This window comes from Carlito syrichta, unplaced genomic scaffold (genome assembly GCF_000164805.1).
Source record: "Carlito syrichta isolate Samal-C Ts95f unplaced genomic scaffold, Tarsius_syrichta-2.0.1 Scaffold254036, whole genome shotgun sequence".
NCBI lineage: Eukaryota > Metazoa > Chordata > Mammalia > Primates > Tarsiidae > Carlito > Carlito syrichta.
In genome coordinates this window covers 56338-77397 of record NW_007198132.1, presented here as the reverse complement: position 1 = coordinate 77397, position 21060 = coordinate 56338, and the positions used below count along the sequence as shown (strand labels likewise).

General features: G+C 40.5%; 1 protein-coding gene across 1 annotated transcript in view; it reads left to right on the top strand.

Moving 5' to 3' along the window:
* OIT3 (oncoprotein induced transcript 3) overlaps positions 1 to 20731 on the top strand; it is a 26607-nt gene extending 5876 nt beyond the window's left edge. Inside the window, exons 3-9 of the mRNA XM_008052025.2 lie at positions 1352 to 1459; positions 5936 to 6058; positions 9440 to 9562; positions 10716 to 10876; positions 12833 to 13248; positions 18523 to 18622; positions 20058 to 20731. Of these exons, the coding sequence (XP_008050216.1) occupies positions 1352 to 1459; positions 5936 to 6058; positions 9440 to 9562; positions 10716 to 10876; positions 12833 to 13248; positions 18523 to 18622; positions 20058 to 20228 (1202 nt within the window). The 3' untranslated portion in view covers positions 20229 to 20731. The remainder of the gene's footprint in view (positions 1 to 1351; positions 1460 to 5935; positions 6059 to 9439; positions 9563 to 10715; positions 10877 to 12832; positions 13249 to 18522; positions 18623 to 20057) is intronic.
* Positions 20732 to 21060: the final 329 nt, after the last annotated feature.

Here is a 21060-nt window from a genome sequence, read left to right as displayed (position 1 = left end):
CCGGCCACTGCAGCCTTGACCTGCTGGGCTCCGGCGATCCTTCTGCCTCAGCCTTCCGCGTAGCCGGAATTACAGGCATGCGCTACCACGCCGGGCTGATTTTTATTTATTTATTGTACAGATGAGGTCTCGCTGCCCAGGTGGGTCTCGAACCTGCGAGCTCAGGCAATCCACTCACCTCAGCCTCCCAAAGGCGCGGAATTACAGGCTGAGCCACCGAGCCTGGCTGATTTTTTTTTTTAATGGTGTATAATGGGAAGAAGCCACTTGATGCCAGTGAATTTACATTAACCATCAAAATCTGTATACATTTTGTAAATAGAGCACACAGGAGAGTGGAACATACACTTACTTTGCCTATAGGTCATGTTTGGTGAGGTTTTAAGATTTGCAGAAACTCTATGGTCACCGAAGGACCTGTGGATCTAAAGTTGAGAATCACTGATTTAAATGACAGAAGAAGCCCCTGAACACTTTGTCTTTTTCCACTGGGTTATTTAGAATTCCCTCAGTGGTGGCTAGGATCTTGTGCCCCATGATTGCACTCATTAGACTCTCTCAAGAATGAAATTATCAACCAGGCATGGTGGCTTGTGCCTATAATCCCAGCTACTCAGGGGGCTAAGGCAGGAGGATTGCTTAAAGTGAGAGTTCGAGGCCAGATGGGCAACATGGCAAGACTTTAATTTAAAAAAAATAGGAGCCAGGTGTGGTGACTCAGCCTGTAATCCCAGCACCTTGGGAGGCCGAGGTCAGGGGTTTGAGACCAGCCTGGGCAACTTGGTGAGACCTCGTCTCTAAAATATATCAAAAGAATTAGCCGAGCATGGTAATGCGCACCTGTAGTTCTGGCTACTTGGAAGGCTGAGGCGGAAGGATTGCCTGAGTCCAGCAAGTCGGCACTGGGGTAGCTGTGAGTGTGCCACTGCACTCTAGCACTCTAGCCTGGGCAACAGAGTGAGACTGACTTAAAAAAAAAAAAAAAGAAGAAGAGAGAGAGGCCAGTTGCCGTGGCTCATGCTTACAATCCCTGCACTTTGGGAGGGCAAGGCGGGAGAATTACTTAAACTCAGGAATTTGAGACCAGCCTGGGCAACATAGAGAGCCTCGCCTCTACAAAAAAGCAAAAAATTACCTGGGCATGGTGGTGCGTGCCTGTAGTCCCAGCTATTTGGGAGGGTGAGGTGGAAGGATTGCTTGAGGCTAGGAGGTTGAGGCTGCAGTGGCTGTGATTATGCCACTGTACTCCAGTCTGGATGACAGAGTGAGACAAAAAAAGAAAGAAGAGAGAGAGAGATTGGGTGTGTTCTCTGGTCTTCTCTCATGAAAGGTAATCTTTATCCTTCCATAGATTTTTATGACATCTGCGATGAGGACTGCCATGGCAGCTGCTTGGATACCAGCGAGTGCACGTGCTCTCCAGGAACCGTGCTAGGACCTGACAAGCAGACATGCTTTGGTAAGAAACTAATTATGAAGCAGATACAGGCTTTTAGAATTCAAGGGACATGTCAAAAGCTCTTCCTGCCTCAGAGTGCCATCGTTCTCCCAGTTTGTGTGTGAGTACGTGGAATGATGTTTGTCTTTTCGGTTGATACTTCGGCTAAAGCTTAAATTTGCATCATGATTAGAGACAGTCGAGAATTGTGCTCTCCACTAGAGATGCCATTAGTCACAGGTGGTATGGAGCACTTGAAATGTGGCTAGTGTGATTGAAAAACTGAATTTTAATTTTACTTAATTTTAATTTAAAAACTGATATTTGATTCCATCGTTGGAAAACTAAAAGTGTCTGGGTGGGACAACTTAAGTAACTAAATTTTATGACTCAATGTACAGATCAAATATTTCTAATGAAAATTTGTCATCTGAGTTGAGATGTGCTATTCATTTTAAAATTTATTAAAATTCATTTTTAAAAGTGTGTCCAAAACACATACCCGTTTTTGAAGACTAATACAAATAAATAATGAAAAAGATCCCATTAATTATAGTATTAATTATATATCAAAATAAAAATATTTGGGATATAATTGGGTCAAATAAAATATACTATTAAGGTTAATTTTACCAGTTTCTTTTTTAAATTTTTTAAGGTGACTACTAGAAACTTTAAATTAGCTATGTGGCTTTCCTTATATATCGACTGGACAGCACTGGTTTAGAACCATAATTTTGGTTGCTCTGAGTAGCAAGAAAGGGGCATCAGATAGTTTGTAGGAAATCCTGAGATGTTAAATTGTATATAATGTTTTGTTGTCTATAACTGGAAGAGAACAGAGATGAAAAACCCAAATTGAAGATCATCTCTCTTTCTCTTTAATGTGACGAAGCTTTTTGGATCCAGGCTCAAATGGATTTAAAACAAGTCTAGAGGTAAAAAGGAGGCCTGCCCTGCCCCCGTCTCCCAAAAAAGATCAGTAACAGGTCAGGAAGGGATAGAGGATTAGGGTAAAAGGGATACAAAAAGGATTTTTATTTAGAAAAGCTTTTACTCCTCAATCACCTAAATGAGCCCCACTGAGTATCCTATAGAGCTTGTTTGGGCTCTGCCATAGCAGTTGTTAGGGGGCTCACGTGATCTATTTTGACGATGTGATTTAATGCTGAATGCCTCAGGGTAAGGGCATAGCGGTTCCTATAATCTCCCACTCCTCACATGCACATGAATCTGTTGGATAATATTTGACTTCATTTTAAGCTAGAAGTTTTTTATTCATTTCTTTGCTTTTGTTTTAATATAACTTTTGAATAGGTGATATGTCTAAATGGTTCCCAAATTAAACAGCATGAGTGTGTGTACGGTGAACTGTCTAGCTCTCAGGGACCCATTTGCTCTATGTCTCCATTCCTCAACTCCATCCCAAGGAAACTCCTGTATTGTTTTCCTATGGAGCTTCTAGGGCTTCTTCAGGCAGATATAAAAATGCAAATATATATATTTGTTTATTGTCCTTTCTTTTTACATCAAAGGTAGCATACTGTATACATTTCTTCCTTAATTTATCTTGGACATCTTTGTCTGTCAAAGCCCCAAGTTCCTACCTGGGACCTATGGACTTTCAGAGAGACCATGAATCCTGTGAAATTATAGGCAGACTCTTGTGTTTGTATGCATGTGTCAGTGTTCCCTTAGTTTTTATTTAAATGTAACATTTTAATTATTTTAAATTATATAACTTTTTCAGGCAGAGACAAGTACAAGAAAATAATATAACAGATACCCACGTACTCAGATTTAACAATAGGCCGGACACGGTGACTCAGGCTTGTAATCCCAGCACTTTGGGAGACTGAGGTGAGGGGACTGCCTAAGCCCACGGGTTCGAGACCAGCTTGGGCAACTTGGTGAGACCTCCTCTCTACAATATATCAAAAAATTAGCTGGGCGTGGTAGCACACACCTGTAGTTCCGGCTCCTTGGAAGGCTGAGGCAGGAAGATCGCCTGAGCCCAGCAGGTCAATGGGGGTGGCTATGAGAATGCCACTGCACTCCAGCCTGGGTGACAGAATGAGACTCTGACTCAAAAAAAAAAAAAAAAAAAAAAGTTAAATTTTGCTTCCTTTTTCTTTTCATTTAAATAAAATTTTACAGATACAAATAAAGCCATCATACTTCATCACACTTTCCTCTCTCACTCTCCAGAGGTAATCATTGTTTTGAAGTTAGCATGTGCTTTTATGCTTTTATTATTTATGTATGCACCCATAGCAATATTTAGCATTGTTTTCTGTGTTCTTAGAATTAACATAAAAATAATACCTTATCCAATGTATGAGATTTTCTCTAGGGAATACGCATAAGAATGGAATTGCTAGGGCATCATGTATCTAAATTGGCGATAACAATAAGCCCCCAAATAACAATGGCTTAAAAAAGTAGAAGTTTATGTCTCCCTCATATTAAATTTTAAAAAATTCAGTCCAAGGCCAGCATTCCAGGGTCGGAATGAAGTCCCCAAGCACAAGTGTGACCACGTCTGCATCCAGGGAAGCTGCGAGACTCTAACCATTCATTTTCCAGACAGTGTAATGAGAGAAGGGAACTAAGGAGCCTCGATCAAGATTCTTTTTTTTTTCTTTTTGAGTGGAGTCTCACTTCATCACCCAGACTGGAGTGCAGTGGCACGCTCCCGGCCACTGCAGCCTCAACCTGCTGGGCTCCGGCGATCCTTCCACCTCAACCTTCCAAGTAGCCGGAATAACAGGCACACACTACCACACCTGGCTAGTTTTTGATTTATTGTGAGACGAAGTCTCGCCAAGTTGCCCAGGTGAGTCTCGAACCCGCGGGCTCAGGCAATCCAGTCACCTCAGCCTCCCATAGTGCTGGGATTACAGGCTGAGCCACCGAGCCCATCCTCGATCAAGATTCTTAATCTTATGGATGATATTTTTCATTTCTATGAGTTCTATATGTCTTACAGCAGATAATCTTCTGTTGCCATCTTCTGTTTTCTGTGGGACTCCACTCCTAGCACCTGGTGTCTTAATTTAGTATTGCTATAAAAGAACACCTGAGCTGGGGGGCACTTGTAAAGACAAACGGTTTATTTGGTTCATGATTCTGCTGGCTGGAAGACTAGGTATCTGGTGAAAGCTCAGGCTGTTTCCACTCATGGCAGAAGGTGAAAGGGAGCTGGTCTGTGCAGGGGTCACATGGCAAGAGCAGAAGCAAAACTGGGGAAGGGTAAGAGGCTCTGTTTAACAATCCGCTCTCACTGTAACGAACAGAGCAAAAACTTGCTTAGTTCTTAGTTCTTAGTGAGGACACCGCGAAGCCATCCCTATGAGGGATCCACCCCTGTGACCCAGACACTTCCCATGAGGTCACACCTCCAACATTAACATCAGATTTCAACATGAAGCTTGAAGGGTCAAATATCCAAACAATAGGACCTAATTTGAGGAAGTTTTACAACAGAGCTCTTTTTCAAATGCTTCTGTTGGGCATTCCAGAAGTGTTACCAGTCCAAGCCAAAGTTTACATCGGTTTCTCAGCTTCAAGATCTTCATACCACGTGGAAAGTATAAATCGATACTTCAACCATGGCAAGGCCCTGGCTTGATTTCCATTATTTGTGAAGCATTTTCTTTCTCCTAGAGCCTCTGGCAAAGATCTTCCTCATTGCTTCTCTGGACCACTGGACAAATTTTTCTGGACTCCCAGACTTAAAGCATGGTTTCAGTTACAGCTTATCTCCTTTCCTGGGCCCAAGGCCAACTCCCTTGTCACAACATGGGTGTTTAAACCCAGTCCCTGGTTTATGTCCTATATCCAGGTCTATTATTTCTGAGGGCCATGACAAATTTAGTTCTCAAGTTTCCCTTTCTTTGTTTGTAGAAGGGGGTAGACATTTGCTGCCAACTGTGCATTTTTTATGGCAAGAGTTCATATCTTTCATCAGGTTCTTAAAAAGGTTAGCAAGTATTGCTTAAGTACACTGTGAGAATGTTCCAATTTTAAAAAGATGTTGAGGGCAATTGTTGATGTCATAACAGAAGATTGCCTTACAAAATATTTTGTCAGTTATTTCCCTCAGGAATGTAAGCTCCTTTCATGATTTAAAACACAATTTACTTTATACGTTTGTATTTGTTTAGCAACTTTTCGGGAACTCATTGGAGAAAGTGAAATTCACCAATGCAAATACACATCTGTACCCAGGACACAGAAGGAACTTCATTTCCCCATAGCTTTGCCCTTAAGAGGAGGGGACTGGCAAGCAGTTAGGTGCCCCCCACTCAGCAGAGGGCAGGTGAACAAAGAACTTGGTAGAGGAGATCAGGTACGTAGAAGTGATTATACTGGATCACAGCGGGGGAGTTGCATCATAGAAGGTGCATCAACAAGGAGATGTGGAGATTCTGCTCAGGGCCTGGGAAAAGATTGAGTTGCTTACAGTATGGAAACGCTGTGGTTTCTCTTCTACAGATGAAAATGAATGTGAACAAAACAATGGTGGCTGCGGTGAGATCTGTGTGAACCTCAAAAACTCCTACCGCTGCGAGTGCGGGGTTGGTCGCGTGCTAAGCAGTGATGGCAAGACTTGTGAAGGTGAGAATGGGTAAGAAGGAACTCGAGTGAGGAACCCAGAGGAAGCCCTTGGCTTATGCTTTGATGTTCAGGACATTGCCTCAGTATTAGAAGACAGCAGCGGTTTGGCTTTGTAAAGAAATGATGAAAGGGGTTCATCACTGAAAATGCTCGCAGCATGAACAGAATTCAGTGCTGATTTGTCTCCAAGATTTAAGAGGAAGATATTTCACAAGAAGCAGAAAGCCACGTTTTTACTTGGGAAATGAAAATAGGGTATTCTGTGTTTCTCAAACTTTAATGTGCCCACAAATCGTATAGGATCTTGTGAAAAATGCAGATTCTGATTTAGTAGGTCTGGGATCCGGTCAAGTTATTGCATCTTTAAATAGCTTCAGTGACATTTATGCTGCTGATCCAAGAAGTATGCCTGGATTAGCGAGGAGATAGAGACAGGTAGCATAACAACTGGCATACAGCAGTATTTCTCAAACCTCCCTCCCGCTGTGAATCTTATACCCAGCCCCTTCCAGGTCTGTCTCCCGGAGATTGCTTCAGAGAGGCTAGGATAGGGCCTTAGAGCTTGTGTGTTTAACAAGTGCCACAGGTGATTCTTACCATCTTGGAAGTTTGGGAAACTGGTTTACTTGAAGTCATTCCTCACCTCCCCATATGCTTTGTATTTATTGGAGATTAATATTTTTTTGGAGATAAAATGACATTTATATTTTGTAATTTAATTTTTTAGATCTATTTTTAAAAGCAGGGATGATGTATACATTTTATATGACTAAGTAACAAGAAATAATTCATAATGTACATCAGATAATTGCAATGAAAATTGTCTACTACTGTTAAAAGAAACTTAGATAGTGTCTCTTCTCTTAGGTCATTTACCATTGCAAATTATCACAGCTAAAATTTCATCACTTCTACTTTAATAAATCTGAGTTCTCATGATGCTCTTTGCAGATTATATGATGAGATAAATGACTTAACTGCTATTATTTACAGAGGACTTATATGATTTGTGCCTTAGAATAATTAAATTTGTGGAATAATAGAGATGTAGTACTGCTTACAAGAGCTCCCTTTATTCTAGCTATATTCAAAATAATAAAAGAATACTCCAAAAGGAAAAATTGACCCAAAAATCAGCCAGGTGGGGTTGTGTGTGCCTGTAGTCCCAGCTACTCAGGAGGCTGAGGTGGGAGGATTGCTTGAGCCCAGGAGTTTGAGACTGCAGTGAGCTGTGATCGTGTTACTGCACTCCAGCCTGGGCAACAGAGTGAGACTCCGACTCAAAACAAACAAAAATAAAGGCAAAAAATTGTGACTAGTGCCCATAATTTATTCCATGCAACGAACTTTGCATTATTAACTGAGGGTCCCTTAACCAGAATATTAAATGGTTGTCCTTTATAACAAGACTGAATGTATTTTAAACTTTATTGAATAAGAGTAATATCCTAAATCCACCTTAAATCTTAATTATGTAATATTTCTTGCATATTTGAATACTAATACAATGTTCCACAAGGAACATTTGCAATATTTATGAACACTTTATTGGAAATATTACAGTTGATCCTCATATAATCTTAAAACCTCATAACCATAACTGAAAACATTTTAGCAGATGAAAATTGTATATGAGTTATACTTTAGAATTAATAATCTTAAGTTTTATTGATAGTCCAAACATCTATGTTTCTTTAGCTAGGCTAAGTGATAATTATATGTTCTTTAAAAAATAAACAGTTCTTTGTAATTTTAAAGTAATTTTTATTGTTTAGTTTTATTATTAAAAGGCTAGAAAGAAAATACTGAGGAGTAAAAGGAAAATAATTACAATGACCCACAGTCCCATTTGTCAGGTATAGCCATTCTAAACACTTTCTTCCTGAGAGACTTAAATCTTTCAAGCTAATTTAGGTTTTTAGTTTATTTTGAGCTTCACAGTTTTAAAATATCCAGAATTTTAAAATATCCTGAGTGAACATTTGAAATTGCAACTCAGAGAAATAATAACTTAAGGAAAGTCATTTTTTAAAAGTCCTATTAATGTTTATTTTTTCACATATTACAGCATATTTTTGTTTTATTCCATAGTATTATATATCACTTTGAGCTATTCCAAAAGCCCATAGGGGTGCTTTTATCCTTTTAATATATACAGATGGTTCCTAATCTATTTTAAGTACTCTACAAAATACCTGACCAGCTTAATTGGGTAAAGATTAATTCGTTGCAATTATTCTTCTCTATATCCACTTCACAAATTCATCCCAAGTTAATTTATTAGTATTCCAAAGAACTAATTTTGTTTTTGACAGTTACTGAACTGAGAAAGTTACAGCTATAACTGGAAATCAGCTTCTATCTTTCCCTGAGCATTTCAAATGATTGGAAAATATTTTCTTCCACTATCTTTACCTAGGACAGGGTCAGCAAACTTTTTCACTGAAGGCCAGGTAGTAAATATTTTAGGCTTTGTGGACCATAGGTGATCAATAGAAATGACTCAATTCTGCCTTTGTAGTGAGAAAGCAGCCATGTAGGTAAGCAAGTGGGCATGACTGTGGGCTATTAAAACTTTATTTGTAACAGTGTGTAGCAGGTTAAAGTTTAAAATCCCTTGACCTAGAAAATAATGTCTAGGTCCCACAAAGGTCATTGTTTTTCCTCTGTTAAGTTTGAAATCATATGGTACTTCCTTCAGTTTTCAGTGGAATATTTTTTCCTTTTTGTCCATTTGACTTGAGTTTGCTTTTTGAAAATTCAAAACATTAAAAAAGGAAACTTTAAAAATCTGCCTCATGGGAGGAGTATCACCAAGAATTTGTTGGAATGAGTGTTACCCAGGCCTCATTTCTGTAGTGTACTGTCAGCCCCAAACCTTTTATTCCCAGTGTTTTTGTTCCTAGAGATTCGAGGAGAGGGACAGGTGATCTAGCCATTCCACAATAACTCTGGTCCATCTAGCTGATCCAGTTGAATTTTATATTTCATCAGTCCCCTTTACATAGGTAATGCTCTATACAATATCACATTGGGTAGATTAAATGTTACAGCAATTAATAAATTACTTTTGGGTCTTACTACTGAAAACCCATAATCCCAGTCTAACCATAAGAAAAAATACCAGACAAACCCAAATAGAAGGCTAACTCTACAAATTATCTGACCAGCTTCATTGGGTTAAGCCGTGGATATTGGATTATTCTTTGTAGCTATAACCTTTAATAAGCATTTTTGTGTGTGTGTGGGCTAGCTTGCATGTCTCGGACACTGGTTAGACACCAGTGATCCTGCCATGAGTTAATTCCTGATTCTAAGTACCAGAATTCTTGGGATGGAGGGTTACAAAATGATTTCCTTTTCTGTTGGTTTTTACTGCAGACATTGAAGGATGCCACAATAACAATGGTGGCTGCAGCCATTCTTGCCTTGGATCTGAGAAGGGCTACCAGTGCGAATGTCCCCGGGGCTTAGTGCTCTCTGAGGATAACCATACTTGCCAAGGTAGTACATGCATGGGCTTGATCTCTGCTCTGATTTACACTTCTTCTTCCCCTGAAGACCCTCACCTTCCTCCCCCAAGTGCGTCAGGGTTCTCATCTTCTAGAACACCAGCCCTCTGTGCAACGTGAGTCCCTGAATCATTGCTCTGGATTCATTGAAAAGAGAAGATCTCTAAGAAAATATTACCAACAAGCTAACTTTCCTTTGCTGTTTGCCTTTAATTTTTCTCTAATTTCCATGATTAGTTGTACAACCAATACTCAATTTGGAAGTATATGACCTTGATGCAGCCCTTCTCAGATAATTTCTACAGATAATTGAGTTGAAACTAAGTGAAACTTAGTTGAAAGCCCTGGGAAATGGATTATTTTCCCTACACTACAATATGAACGTTAACAATCTTCTGAGAACTATTATCTGTAAATCTAGTATTTCGTGTCCAGTATATTAATTCAGTCATCTAACAATGCATTTAATAAGCACCTGTTTCTGATTTCTTTACACCATGCCATTGTTATGATATGTCCTCACACACTGGACTCTGATATCCTCATTCTTTTTAGGGTATTTGTAGAGTCTGGAGAAGTAAACATGGGGATGCTGAGGAAAAGCCATCTTTTTTACATTAAGTTAAAGTGGTGAAATTTACAAGGCAGAATTTATGGTTTACTGAGCAATGCAAGGACAATTTGGAAGCCTTCCTCAAGTGTACTAACACTGTTTTTATTACCTCTGTTTTACGAGGCAGTAATTAACAGTAAAGTCACAGCAGTATCGTTATGTACCTTAAGCCTTTATCAAAGCAGTACTTTTTCTGTGTTGCCAATAAATTGTGTTTGTGTAGAAAGTTAATCCTTTAGGTGTTTCAGTTCTTGGAGTTATGCTAGCTACACTTTGAAACAAATGCTTGTTGAACTGAAACTTGAGCACAGTATTTCCCAATTTGGGGAACCTTATATCTAAGGAACATTATCTGACCATAATCTTGGGAATGAGCAAAACTGGTTTTATTGACCAACTTGTCTTGAGCTCCATAGATTTCCTTGGGCCTAGAACAAAAACCTCTGGTTGTGTGAGGGAGAAATTATTTCTCCTAGAAGGCTTCCTCCCAGTTTGGGTTTCCTGGGTCTAACACTGCCCCCTTTGACTGCAGTTCCCGTGTTGTGCAAGTCGAACACCATCGAAGTGAGCGTCCCCAGGGAGCTGGTTGGCGGCTTGGAGCTCTTCCTGACGAATACCTCCTGCCGGGGAGTGTCCAACGGCACCCACGTCAACATCCTCTTCTCCCTCAAGACGTGTGGCACAGTGGTCGACGTAGGTTCCTCCTGGAAGGCACTTGGGGAATGACCAAAAGCCAGTTAGATGGGAGGTGGTGGACAGCGGTATGCGATGTGGCTTTTGGCATAGACGAGATATTTACATATAGAAGAATTGAGCTAAAACGTCTTATGTCGTTCATTTAGCAAACGTGTTATTGAGCACCATGAGGAATCCTGCTATTCCTGTCCTCAGAGAGCCCATCTCTCTAGGACGTACAGTTCCCCTGAATGTATCAGCACCGGTCGTCCTGCGAGGCTGGCTTGCCCCGACCAATTATTTGAAGAAAGCAACTAATATAGATGATGGTTCATTCATGATGTAGTGAATGAGTTCAAGTATTGAAATGTTTATACTTTCATCCAAAAGTCTGCACACAGCCCTGTGCTGGAGAGTCTGAGGGATGTATGATGCCCTGTCTTTTAGGAATGTGCACAGCAATATTGAGAGGACAACATATAAAATATAACCCAGCATGTGTTTTGTATTTTGTTGCATTGTACACTGCAACTAATAAGCCAAGGAATCGACATATATTAGGTGCATGTACTGTTTTTTAAAAACCACAAACTAAGAATGATAAATTATCAATATAGTTTAGTATTTGCTCGTTTTACTACACTCTTTTGCTATGTATATGTAGGGAAGTCATAGGGATTATAAATTCAATTTGAGTAAAGTTTAAAACCATATATTTTATGATAAAGGGCCTTTAACTTAAGATGGCCAAAGCACTGATATTATATATTTGCTGTAAAGAGAATTATGAGTTTTATTTTTCTGATATTAAAAGTTACTTAATAAAGACTTGTTTCCATTAACTTGAAAAATAAAAATAAAATAAAATATAAGTAAGGGATGGAGGAGTCCAGTCAAGAGATAAACACTGGAGCAGTCAAGACAAGTGGGACCTTGGATTGGGGTGGAAGTGTGTGTGTGGTTTACACAGGCAGAGAGGAAAAGAAAGTTATGCTAGCTTCACTTTTCAGATGGGAAGCATGTGAGCAAAGCCTCACTTTGAGACTTTGAGAGAGGGGAATATGCTGCGGTGAATGGTCAGTGCTGCCTGACTGGCAAGGCATTCATTTGGAAAACGAAACTGGAGACATAGATGGGCAGACAGTGCTTTCAAAAGCCCACCTCATTCACTGGGGAAAGCCATGATCTAGCAGATGAAAGCAAGAGGGATGCAGCGAGGAGAGCCTGCGTGCAGACCAGGGCAGAGGCCTTTGTGATCATATGGCTAATACAATATTTGTTCGTGACCCTTACTAAATAAACATCAGACGCTAATTAGACTTGGGGTGAGACAAGAGGAGATATTCAAGGAGCAGGCAGCCCCACTTTAGGCAGATTGTATTGATTGTATCTGTGGGTGATCAAAGGGAAGCATGGGTGACAAAGCTGGTGATAAAGAGCTGAAAATCATCTGTGTAAATGTCACAGCTGAGGTTCTGAGTAGGGATGAGTTCAGCACAAGGTCATGCTAGTGCAGCATTACCAGGTCTAAAATTCCTGAAAAAAAAAAATAGCATGCAGAAACTGTCCTTCTCTAGAATACCAGAGCTTTGAGCTTGCTGATTCTGCATAGATCAGTTTTTATGGGTAGTACTTCAAAGGAATGTGTGGGCTGACTGACCAAGAAGCAGCATATAAAACTCAGAACAGTCAGGATGACAAGAGGAGGGCAATGAAAAAGTAAAAAAAGCTTCAGGCTTAGGCAACCCAATCTCTAATGTGTTTTTTTTAAAGATGTGAATTAGTGTATTCATTTTTCCCTAAGATGCCATATACATGAGAAGGAGCTCACATTAGAGCTCTCATTTTTAGAATGTCTATCATCTAATGTGTTTTGATATAAACAGAAGTTGAGAGAATGTTCTGGTTGGTGGGGGGGAGCTCTATAGAAATAAACGGAGAATCTCTTTCCTCTCCTCCCCCGACCTGGCTCAGGTGGTGAATGACAAGATTGTGGCTAGCAACCTTGTGACAGGGCTACCCAAGCAGACCCCAGGGAGCAGCGGGGACATTATCATCCGAACCAGCAAGTTGCTGATCCCGGTCACCTGCGAGTTTCCACGCCTGTACACCATTTCTGAAGGCTACGTTCCCAACCTTCGGAACTCCCCGCTGGAAATTATGAGCCGAAACCACGGGATCTTCCCGTTCACGTTGGAGATCTTCAAGGACAATGAGTTTGAAGAGCCTTACCGGGAAGCTCTGCCCACTCTCAAGCTTCGCGACGCCCTCTACTTTGGCATTGAGCCCCTGGTGCACGTGAACGGCTTGGAAAGCTTGGTGGAGAGCTGCTTCGCCACCCCTACTTCCAAGATCGACGAGATCCTGAAATACTACCTCATCCAGGATGGGTAATTCCCCTGCTGGGATGGTTTCATTATTCCCAGGCCACATCCAGCCTCTCAGTGCACGAGCACACTCACTAACACTGCACGGCCCTCTCCCAAACTTGTTTTCAGTTCAGGGACCATTTATTGACATTTCAGAGGTCAAAACTGGTGGGGGAAAAGGGGAGTCAGCAATAACTCCAGGGTATCCCCCCCAGGTAACTGACAAGATGCCTGCTGTTAACCAAAATGAAAAGGTAGATGTAGAAAGCAGATTTAAGGTGAAAAAAAAATTGAATTTGATCATTCAAATTAATATATTGAGTACTTTAAACTTTCAAATACCAGTAGGATACCTAGGAAGAGAAGGCCAGCGGGCACTCTGAAATGCGTGTCAGTGAAACTCAGGAACACAGTCAGGACTAGAGGTGAAGGACTGAGACTCACCCTCTTTCAAGCTGAGGCTGTAGGTTGGGCAAACCTGCTCAGAAAGGGCAGAACATCGTGGAGGCGGGGATTGAGTCCTGGTGTGGGTGGCTGAGAGCACAGGGCATGTGGAAGTAAAAAAAGCACACATAGATTCCTCCTTGAAAAAGTTTGGTGGGCCAGGCATGGTGGCTCATCCTATAACCCCAGCACTATGGAAGGCCTGAGTCCGGGGGTTTGAGACCAGCCTGGGCAACTTGGTGAGACCTCGTCTCTACACTAAATCAAAAAATTAGCCAGGCATGGTGGTGGCACCTTCCTGTGGTTCCAGCTACTTGGAAGGCTAAGACAGAAGGGTCACCTGAGCCTAGCAGGCAGAGGCTGCAGTGGCCGTGAGCATACCACTGCACTCCATTCTGGGTGACAGAGTGAGACTCCGACTCAAAAAAGAAAAAAGAAAAAGTTTGATAGTGAAGGACAGAGAAGAAATGAATGCTTGGTAAATTTTAGGAGAAGAAAGATATAGCAACAAAAAGAAAGAAAAGAAGGGAAAAAAAAAAGCAAGATATTGCAGAGTTTGCTTGTGTGCTTGTTTTACACAAAGGAGATTTCTTTGGTATTTCCCAAGGATCCTTGGATGGAGATCTGTAGGATCTCTTGAGATATTAATGGAAGCCTAGCTGTTTTCACAACCATTGCTTACATTCCCAGAAAAATTACCCTATAATCCCAAACTCATAGTAGTATCTGATGAGTTTTTTTCCTTGTTCTCAGTGTCAGGTGGGACACAGCCTCAGGTAGAGTCAGAAAACTTAACCAAAGGGAAAAATGTGGCCTGGCATGGTGTCTTATGCCTTTAATCGCAGTACTTTGGGAGGTTGAGGTGAAAGGATTGCTTGAGTACAGGAGTTCAAGACCAACCTGGGCAATATAGTGAGACCTCGTCTCAACAACAACAAAAAAACAATCAAAAAATTAGCCAGGCATGGTGGCACACACCTGTAGTTCTAGCTACTTGGGAGCCTGAGGTGGAAGGATCACCTGTGCCCAGGAATTCGAGGCTACGGTAAGCTGTGATTGTGCCACTGCACTCCAGCCTGAGCGTCAGAGTGAGATACTGACCAAAAAAAGAAAAAAACGGTCTAGTATGAGCAGCCCAGTGCACCTTGGGTTCTGTCCCTCAGCTGCCTGGCCTGCAGACTCTTGGACATTTCTACTTTACTTTTACTTCACCTTGTCTGTCACCACAGACAACCCTTGCCTGCTGCTGTCCATCTGTTGCACAGCGATTATTCAATGCTGGATGCACATTAGGATCCACTGAGAAGCTTTTTTTTTTTCAAAATAGCAATGCTGCAACCCTGTCCTCTCTTTTCCACTCTTATGGTCTTAATTCCGGCCTTCCTTGTCTTTCACCTGGACAGCAAAACTGCCTCCTAACACAGCCTTCTAAACCCACCTCTCACATCTCAGCTCCACAGAGCCCCTGGGCAATCCATTCAGAAGGAAAATATGATCTTGCCATATCCCTGCCGAAAACCGATTAATGACTTCTTCTTAGGTTTGGTTGGTAAATTTAACTATTTCCAAGAAGGGCTTCTTGCCCCAGACTCCTGTGGCCTTCTCAGCTCATTTTCATAATATGGCAAGTTAAATATGGCCATCTTAAAGTGATCTCTAGAAAGTTTTAAGATTAAAAGTAGAAGCATTGCTTTCTATTCTTTTTGGTCACATACCTCATCCTAAATGGTAAAAAATAATTTTACTTTTTTGCAGCGAGGGGTGGATTTTTGTACCTTTTTATTTTGTTTTATTTTTGTTTACAACTTTCATGGCATACTATTCACAGACAATAAGTATATATTATTTAAAGTGTATAGTTTGATAAGTTCTGATATATACACTTATGAAACCATCATGACAATCAAGATAATGAATGTTCCTCTCACCCCAGAAGTTTCCTGCTGCCCCTACATTTACTTTTTGAAAAAATAAGTATATAATCATAACACATTTATTGTGAAAATATATAACCTGTAGTCTCAGCAGAGCTTGTGAAACTTATTAATATATTTGCTATCCAGAGTCTCAGTGAACAACCATTTACTGGTAAACAACTATTTTTTAAAATTTTACACTGCTCTAAGAAGCTGCAGTATTTATTTTGCCAGCCCCTACCATATACAAAAGAGAAAAAATATATTCTGCAGAGAAAAAAAAGCGTAGGCAAGAATTAGAAAACCACAGCGGTATGGGCCTAATTTGCAAGCAAATAACCCTGTCTGTCGTACTATACAAGAATGGCATGTATCAGATTATCTAATTCCCACCTTGGCTCACTGGGCCCTCTTGACCTTGGCCTCCTTCAGCTTCTGCTCCTGCACTGGGGATTGCTAATAGTTCCCAGTTGTCATTCCTGAACACCCTTCTGATTTTGTACATGCTGTTTCCTCTCCTGAAATCTTCTTCCCCGCTTTTTTTTCCCTGACTGAATCTTACCAATTCTTCAAGATTCAGTGGGTTTACTCCCTCTATGAAGCCTTCCCTGATTCCTTTCGATCAAAAAAGGAAGGCAGCCGGGCTCGGCGGCTCAGCCTGTAATCCCGCGCCTTTGGGAGGCTGAGGTGAGCGGATTGCCTGAGCCCCTGGGTTCGAGACCCGCCTGGGCAGCGAGACCTCATCTCTACAATATATCAAAACAAAAAACAAAAAACAGCCAAGCGTGGTAGTGCATGCCTGTAATTCCGGTTACCTGGAAGACTGAGGCGGAAGGATCGCCGGAGCCCCGCAGGTCGAGGCTGCAGTGGCCAGGAGCGGCCACTGCACTCCAGTCTGGACGACATAGTGAGACTCCAATTCAAAAAAAAAAAAAAAGGGAAGGAAATCATCCTTCCTGGTCCCTCTTCCTTAATGCCTAGCATATAGTAAGGGTCATTAAATATTTGCCAGGTAAATTATTGGCTAAATACTTACAATAATAATATTATCTGGCTAGCCTAGGCAACACAGCGGGACTTTGTCTCTATAAAAAATAAAAAAATGTGTTGGGCGTGGTGATGTGTGCCTGCAGTCCTAGCTACTCGGGAGATTGAGGCAGAAGAATCACCTGAGCCCGAGAGGTCAAGGCTTGGTGAGCTGTGATCAAGCCACTGCACTCCATCCTGGGCGACAGAGTAAGACCCCAACTCAAATAAATAAATAAAAATTTGGAGCTAGTTCACAAACCTAAAGTAAACATAACTCACCGTACTTATATTTATAAATTATTCATTTCTTTTATTTTTCACTGTCCTCAGCTTAAATTTACATCAGGCTGGAGCTCCCCTGATACTGAACATCTGATTCTTCTCCCTCTAGTTTTAGTTGATCTATGCTCTGGAACGCAAAATAATTCAATACTAGCCTAAGCAAAATATAATTAGAAAGTTAATCTCCAGGAAAAGAAACATATTGAATTTTTAAATCAAGTATTGAACATCTTTTTTGCTAAACAATTATTTTGAATTCTCCTTTATCGTTGTTGCTTTCTTTTAACACATGAACTTGGAGTTGTTGGAACTAGCATTGTCTAGTCAAGAGCCAACATTTGTCCTGGTTTGTATTCAGTAATGTGTTACCTTATAATAACTCCTTCTGCTTCATTTTCACTTTTATTTCTCCCCACTGCCCCCCTATCTCTTTTAAAGAAAAATACTATTTTTAGATAAGGATAAATTGAAAATGCTGAGGCATTTTGATTAAAAATATCATTTAATATATTTCAAGTTTTACTATTATCATGGATTCTGGACTATAAACTCCTTGATGCCGAGGGCCATATTATTCAATCTTTATGTCCTCTGCAGCACCCAGCAGAGTGTCTTGCACAGATTAGGTATGCAATATATATTTATTATGGAACATAATCAGAAAATGGTATAAATTAATTTACTTCCCGAAAATACAAATGAGGAGATAAATACAAGAAATCGCAGAAACCACATTGTGTTTTGATCCTCTTTAGTCCAGTGGAATGAGGTACTAGTAGTAATACAAGTCAAGATGCCTTATTTTTAAGCAGTTTTATTGGACTTCTCAAGTGCACAGAAATAGCAGTTAGCAATGAACTAGAAAGTGATCTGTAAGCATGGGGAGGAAGTACCCATTTTCATAGGCTTTTATCAGACCCCTACTCTTTCCTTGTCCAGTACACAGGAACTATTAGGTATCCATTAAAAGGCAACCATGTCCAGAAAAAGAGAAGTTCCTTCAGAATTTATAACAGGAAAGAGATTATGAGTGTGATCCTTGGCCCTTAAGGAGAAAAGGTTCATCAGTATCGACGACCTTGTCCTCAGCATGGAGGATCAGGAACACTCCTTTTCCCCTAGCTAGCCCTGAGACGAACCTAGGAGTTTCACTTTGAGCAGTAGACCTGAGATTCAAACCCCAAAACTCTATCAAACTGCAACTTAGCATTAAATTTGGGAAAAGAAAAACAACAACAACAACAACAACGATTTGAAGGTGAATGGCTTTTACCCCACAGAACCAGTTATTCTCTAAGAAACTTAAATATTTATGTAGCACTTGGATGCCTGATGTTGTTGCTGTTGCTAATACTCAAACACGTTAATCTTACAGGAGATCCTTGTGCCCAGTTTGTGGATGCAACAAATGATAGATGGAACAGACATTGTTCATGTGTAGGCTATGTCTGAAAGGGCCTTCACAGGCAGGGAATTTAATTTTCTTTCATTCTCAAGAACCTTGAGTACAGTCCAGACTTCTCCACCCAATTTGCCTCTCGTTGGGCCAGACGTGTTGGACTAGATTGTTTTTCCATCTCTGTTGAAGTGATCAAGTCTTACGTGCTATCTGTCCTACTTTCAGCTGCGTTTCAGATGACTCTGTAAAGCAGTATACATCCCGGGATCACCTAGCAAAGCACTTCCAGGTTCCGGTCTTCAAGTTTGTGGGCAAAGACCACAAGGTGAGCTGAACCTCTTTACCTTGTAACCCCTGAATCTCACTCAGCCTTTCTTCCCAGTATCCCAATGTGTTGACATTCTAAGAGCCCACTGTGAGGATCTGTGCAACCTCTAAGAAAAATATGGAGAAACTGACCTTCAAGACGCTTAATACTTTCATGAATGTCACGGTTATCCACTCCCCCCATAAAATAACTGTACTTTTCTAATAAAATACCATAGGATCACAATTTAAAATCTTTATGAGCAGGTTGGTTGAAAAAGCCAGTATGGTAAGTCAACCCACAGTGAAGGATATGGACAGGAAATTCACAGAAAAGACAAATAGTGCAATGTTCAGTAAATACGGTACTTCAAAATGCCAATTGAAATAGTTATAAAACACCATTCTATACATATTAAATTTATAGAAATTATAAATTACAACACTTACAAGGTTATAGGGAGAAGTATACAGTGGTGGTATAAATTGATATACTTTGTGGAAAGTAGTCTGATAATACATAATCATAACCATAAAATCATCATATTCTCTTATCTAGAAATTCCAATTCTGACAGTTTCTCAAAAGCAAAACAAAATAAAAAACAAGGTACGTTAGAACTGTTTGTAGGTCATTGTTATTAAAGAATGAAAGAAAAAGCCCCCAGACAGAGCTCAGGACTACAGTGCATCAACTTAATGCAATATTAATAGTTATTCAAATGGTAAATATGGAAAAAACAGACACACGAAAAAACTGTTGTCATCACAACTTACATGCCTATTAAATATGCTACGTTAAAAAAACATAAACATGGGTCGAGTCTAAAAGGGCTGTATGGAAAAGACTATGGTGAGATAAGGTGGGAGTTTTGTTGTTTGTGTTACTGTGTCGTTGTTGAAGCATTTAGACCAAAGGACGTTTAAGAGTCTGGGTTCTTTTCCACACTGCCTTTAAGTGTATTTGTGTCCTTTCCAGCTGTATCACAGTGGCAGAACAACTGCTGACAATCACGGCGAATGACAATCTCCCTCAATCAAGCAGTCAGCTTTAGGCAGTTGCTTATTTAGAAAGGTGCTTGGAGAAAGAACTTGTTATGTTACAACACAAGTGCTGGGGCAATGTTATCTCCAGACCTTGATGTGAAGAGGGAAGATGTGAGCATTATCAGATGTTGCTTCACAAAAGTCTCTTCTGTTCCAGCACAATGCAAAAGTTATGAATGTGGGTTTTTAAATCAGCCATGTGACTCAAATTCTAACTTTGCTGCAGATGTGTAATTTGGGGGCAAGTTCCTTTAACCTAAGCCTCTGTTTTCTTATCTGTAAAATGGGGGTGGTGACCTTTACCTCAAAGTGCTGTTGTTAAGCTTAAGTGGGAGGATGTTCTGGATAGGTGCCCTCAGTGGCAGCGGCTATCACTGTTTTTATTAATGATTGTGATCATCTCTTCAGGAGGTGTTTCTGCACTGCCGGGTTCTTGTCTGTGGCATGCTGGACGCGCGTTCCCGCTGTGCCCAGGGTTGCCATCGGCGAATGCGGCGTGAGGCGGGAGGAGAGGACTCAGCTGGTCTACAGAGCCAGGTGCTGACAGGCGGCCCCATCAGCATCGACTGGGAGGACTAGTTTGTGGCAACTAGCCTGTCCCTGCTTCAGGTCGCTCTGCCCTGCCTGGAGCTTCCCCCACAGCGTTTGAACGTCAGCCAACTTCCTAGAACACCTAACCTCTTTACACGTCACACTGAGTTTAGACAATGCCCAGAACCGACTCACCGTGATTCTGGTCCATTGGGTCGGCACAGGTCACAGCGCTGCTGAACAGCGTGGCCTGGGTGGGGTTTCATCTTCCTGATGTTTGTCCAGAAAGCAGCTCACCCCATTTCCCTCATGTCTTTCCTACAATTAAATACCTCGTGCATGATGCAATAGGACCACTAAAATCAGAAGTTGGGTATAATATTTTAAGTTAGTAACCTTAAGAAAATTTAAGTATTTACTGAAATAATGACTTAAATACCAAATGACTTCTTAAATATGTAAATAATAATAATTGTACCCTGAAATTCCAATTTAAATGCAGAATAGCTATAGGGGATTTAGAAATTTACCCGTACAACATTGTATAATTTAAAAATTAGCATTTGGTTGTTCTCTTGTATAATATTTTCTTTTGATATTTTTGTATTTCCTTAAGTGAACTATTTTCCCTTAATAAATATTAATAAATTCATCAACATGCATTTAAATGCTTCAATGACTGAACTGTAACAAAATTAAATTTGGTATCATATGCCCTGTTATTTGGTAGTGAGAGACCCAAGAGATTAAAAAAAAAACAAAAACACTCTAAGAGAACTATTACTATATGAATTCCTACCCCACGTTCACTGTATTTGTTTGCAGTGTTTGTACTTAGAACTTTGTTAAGTTTAATTTTTGTCTCATAAAATAACCGATT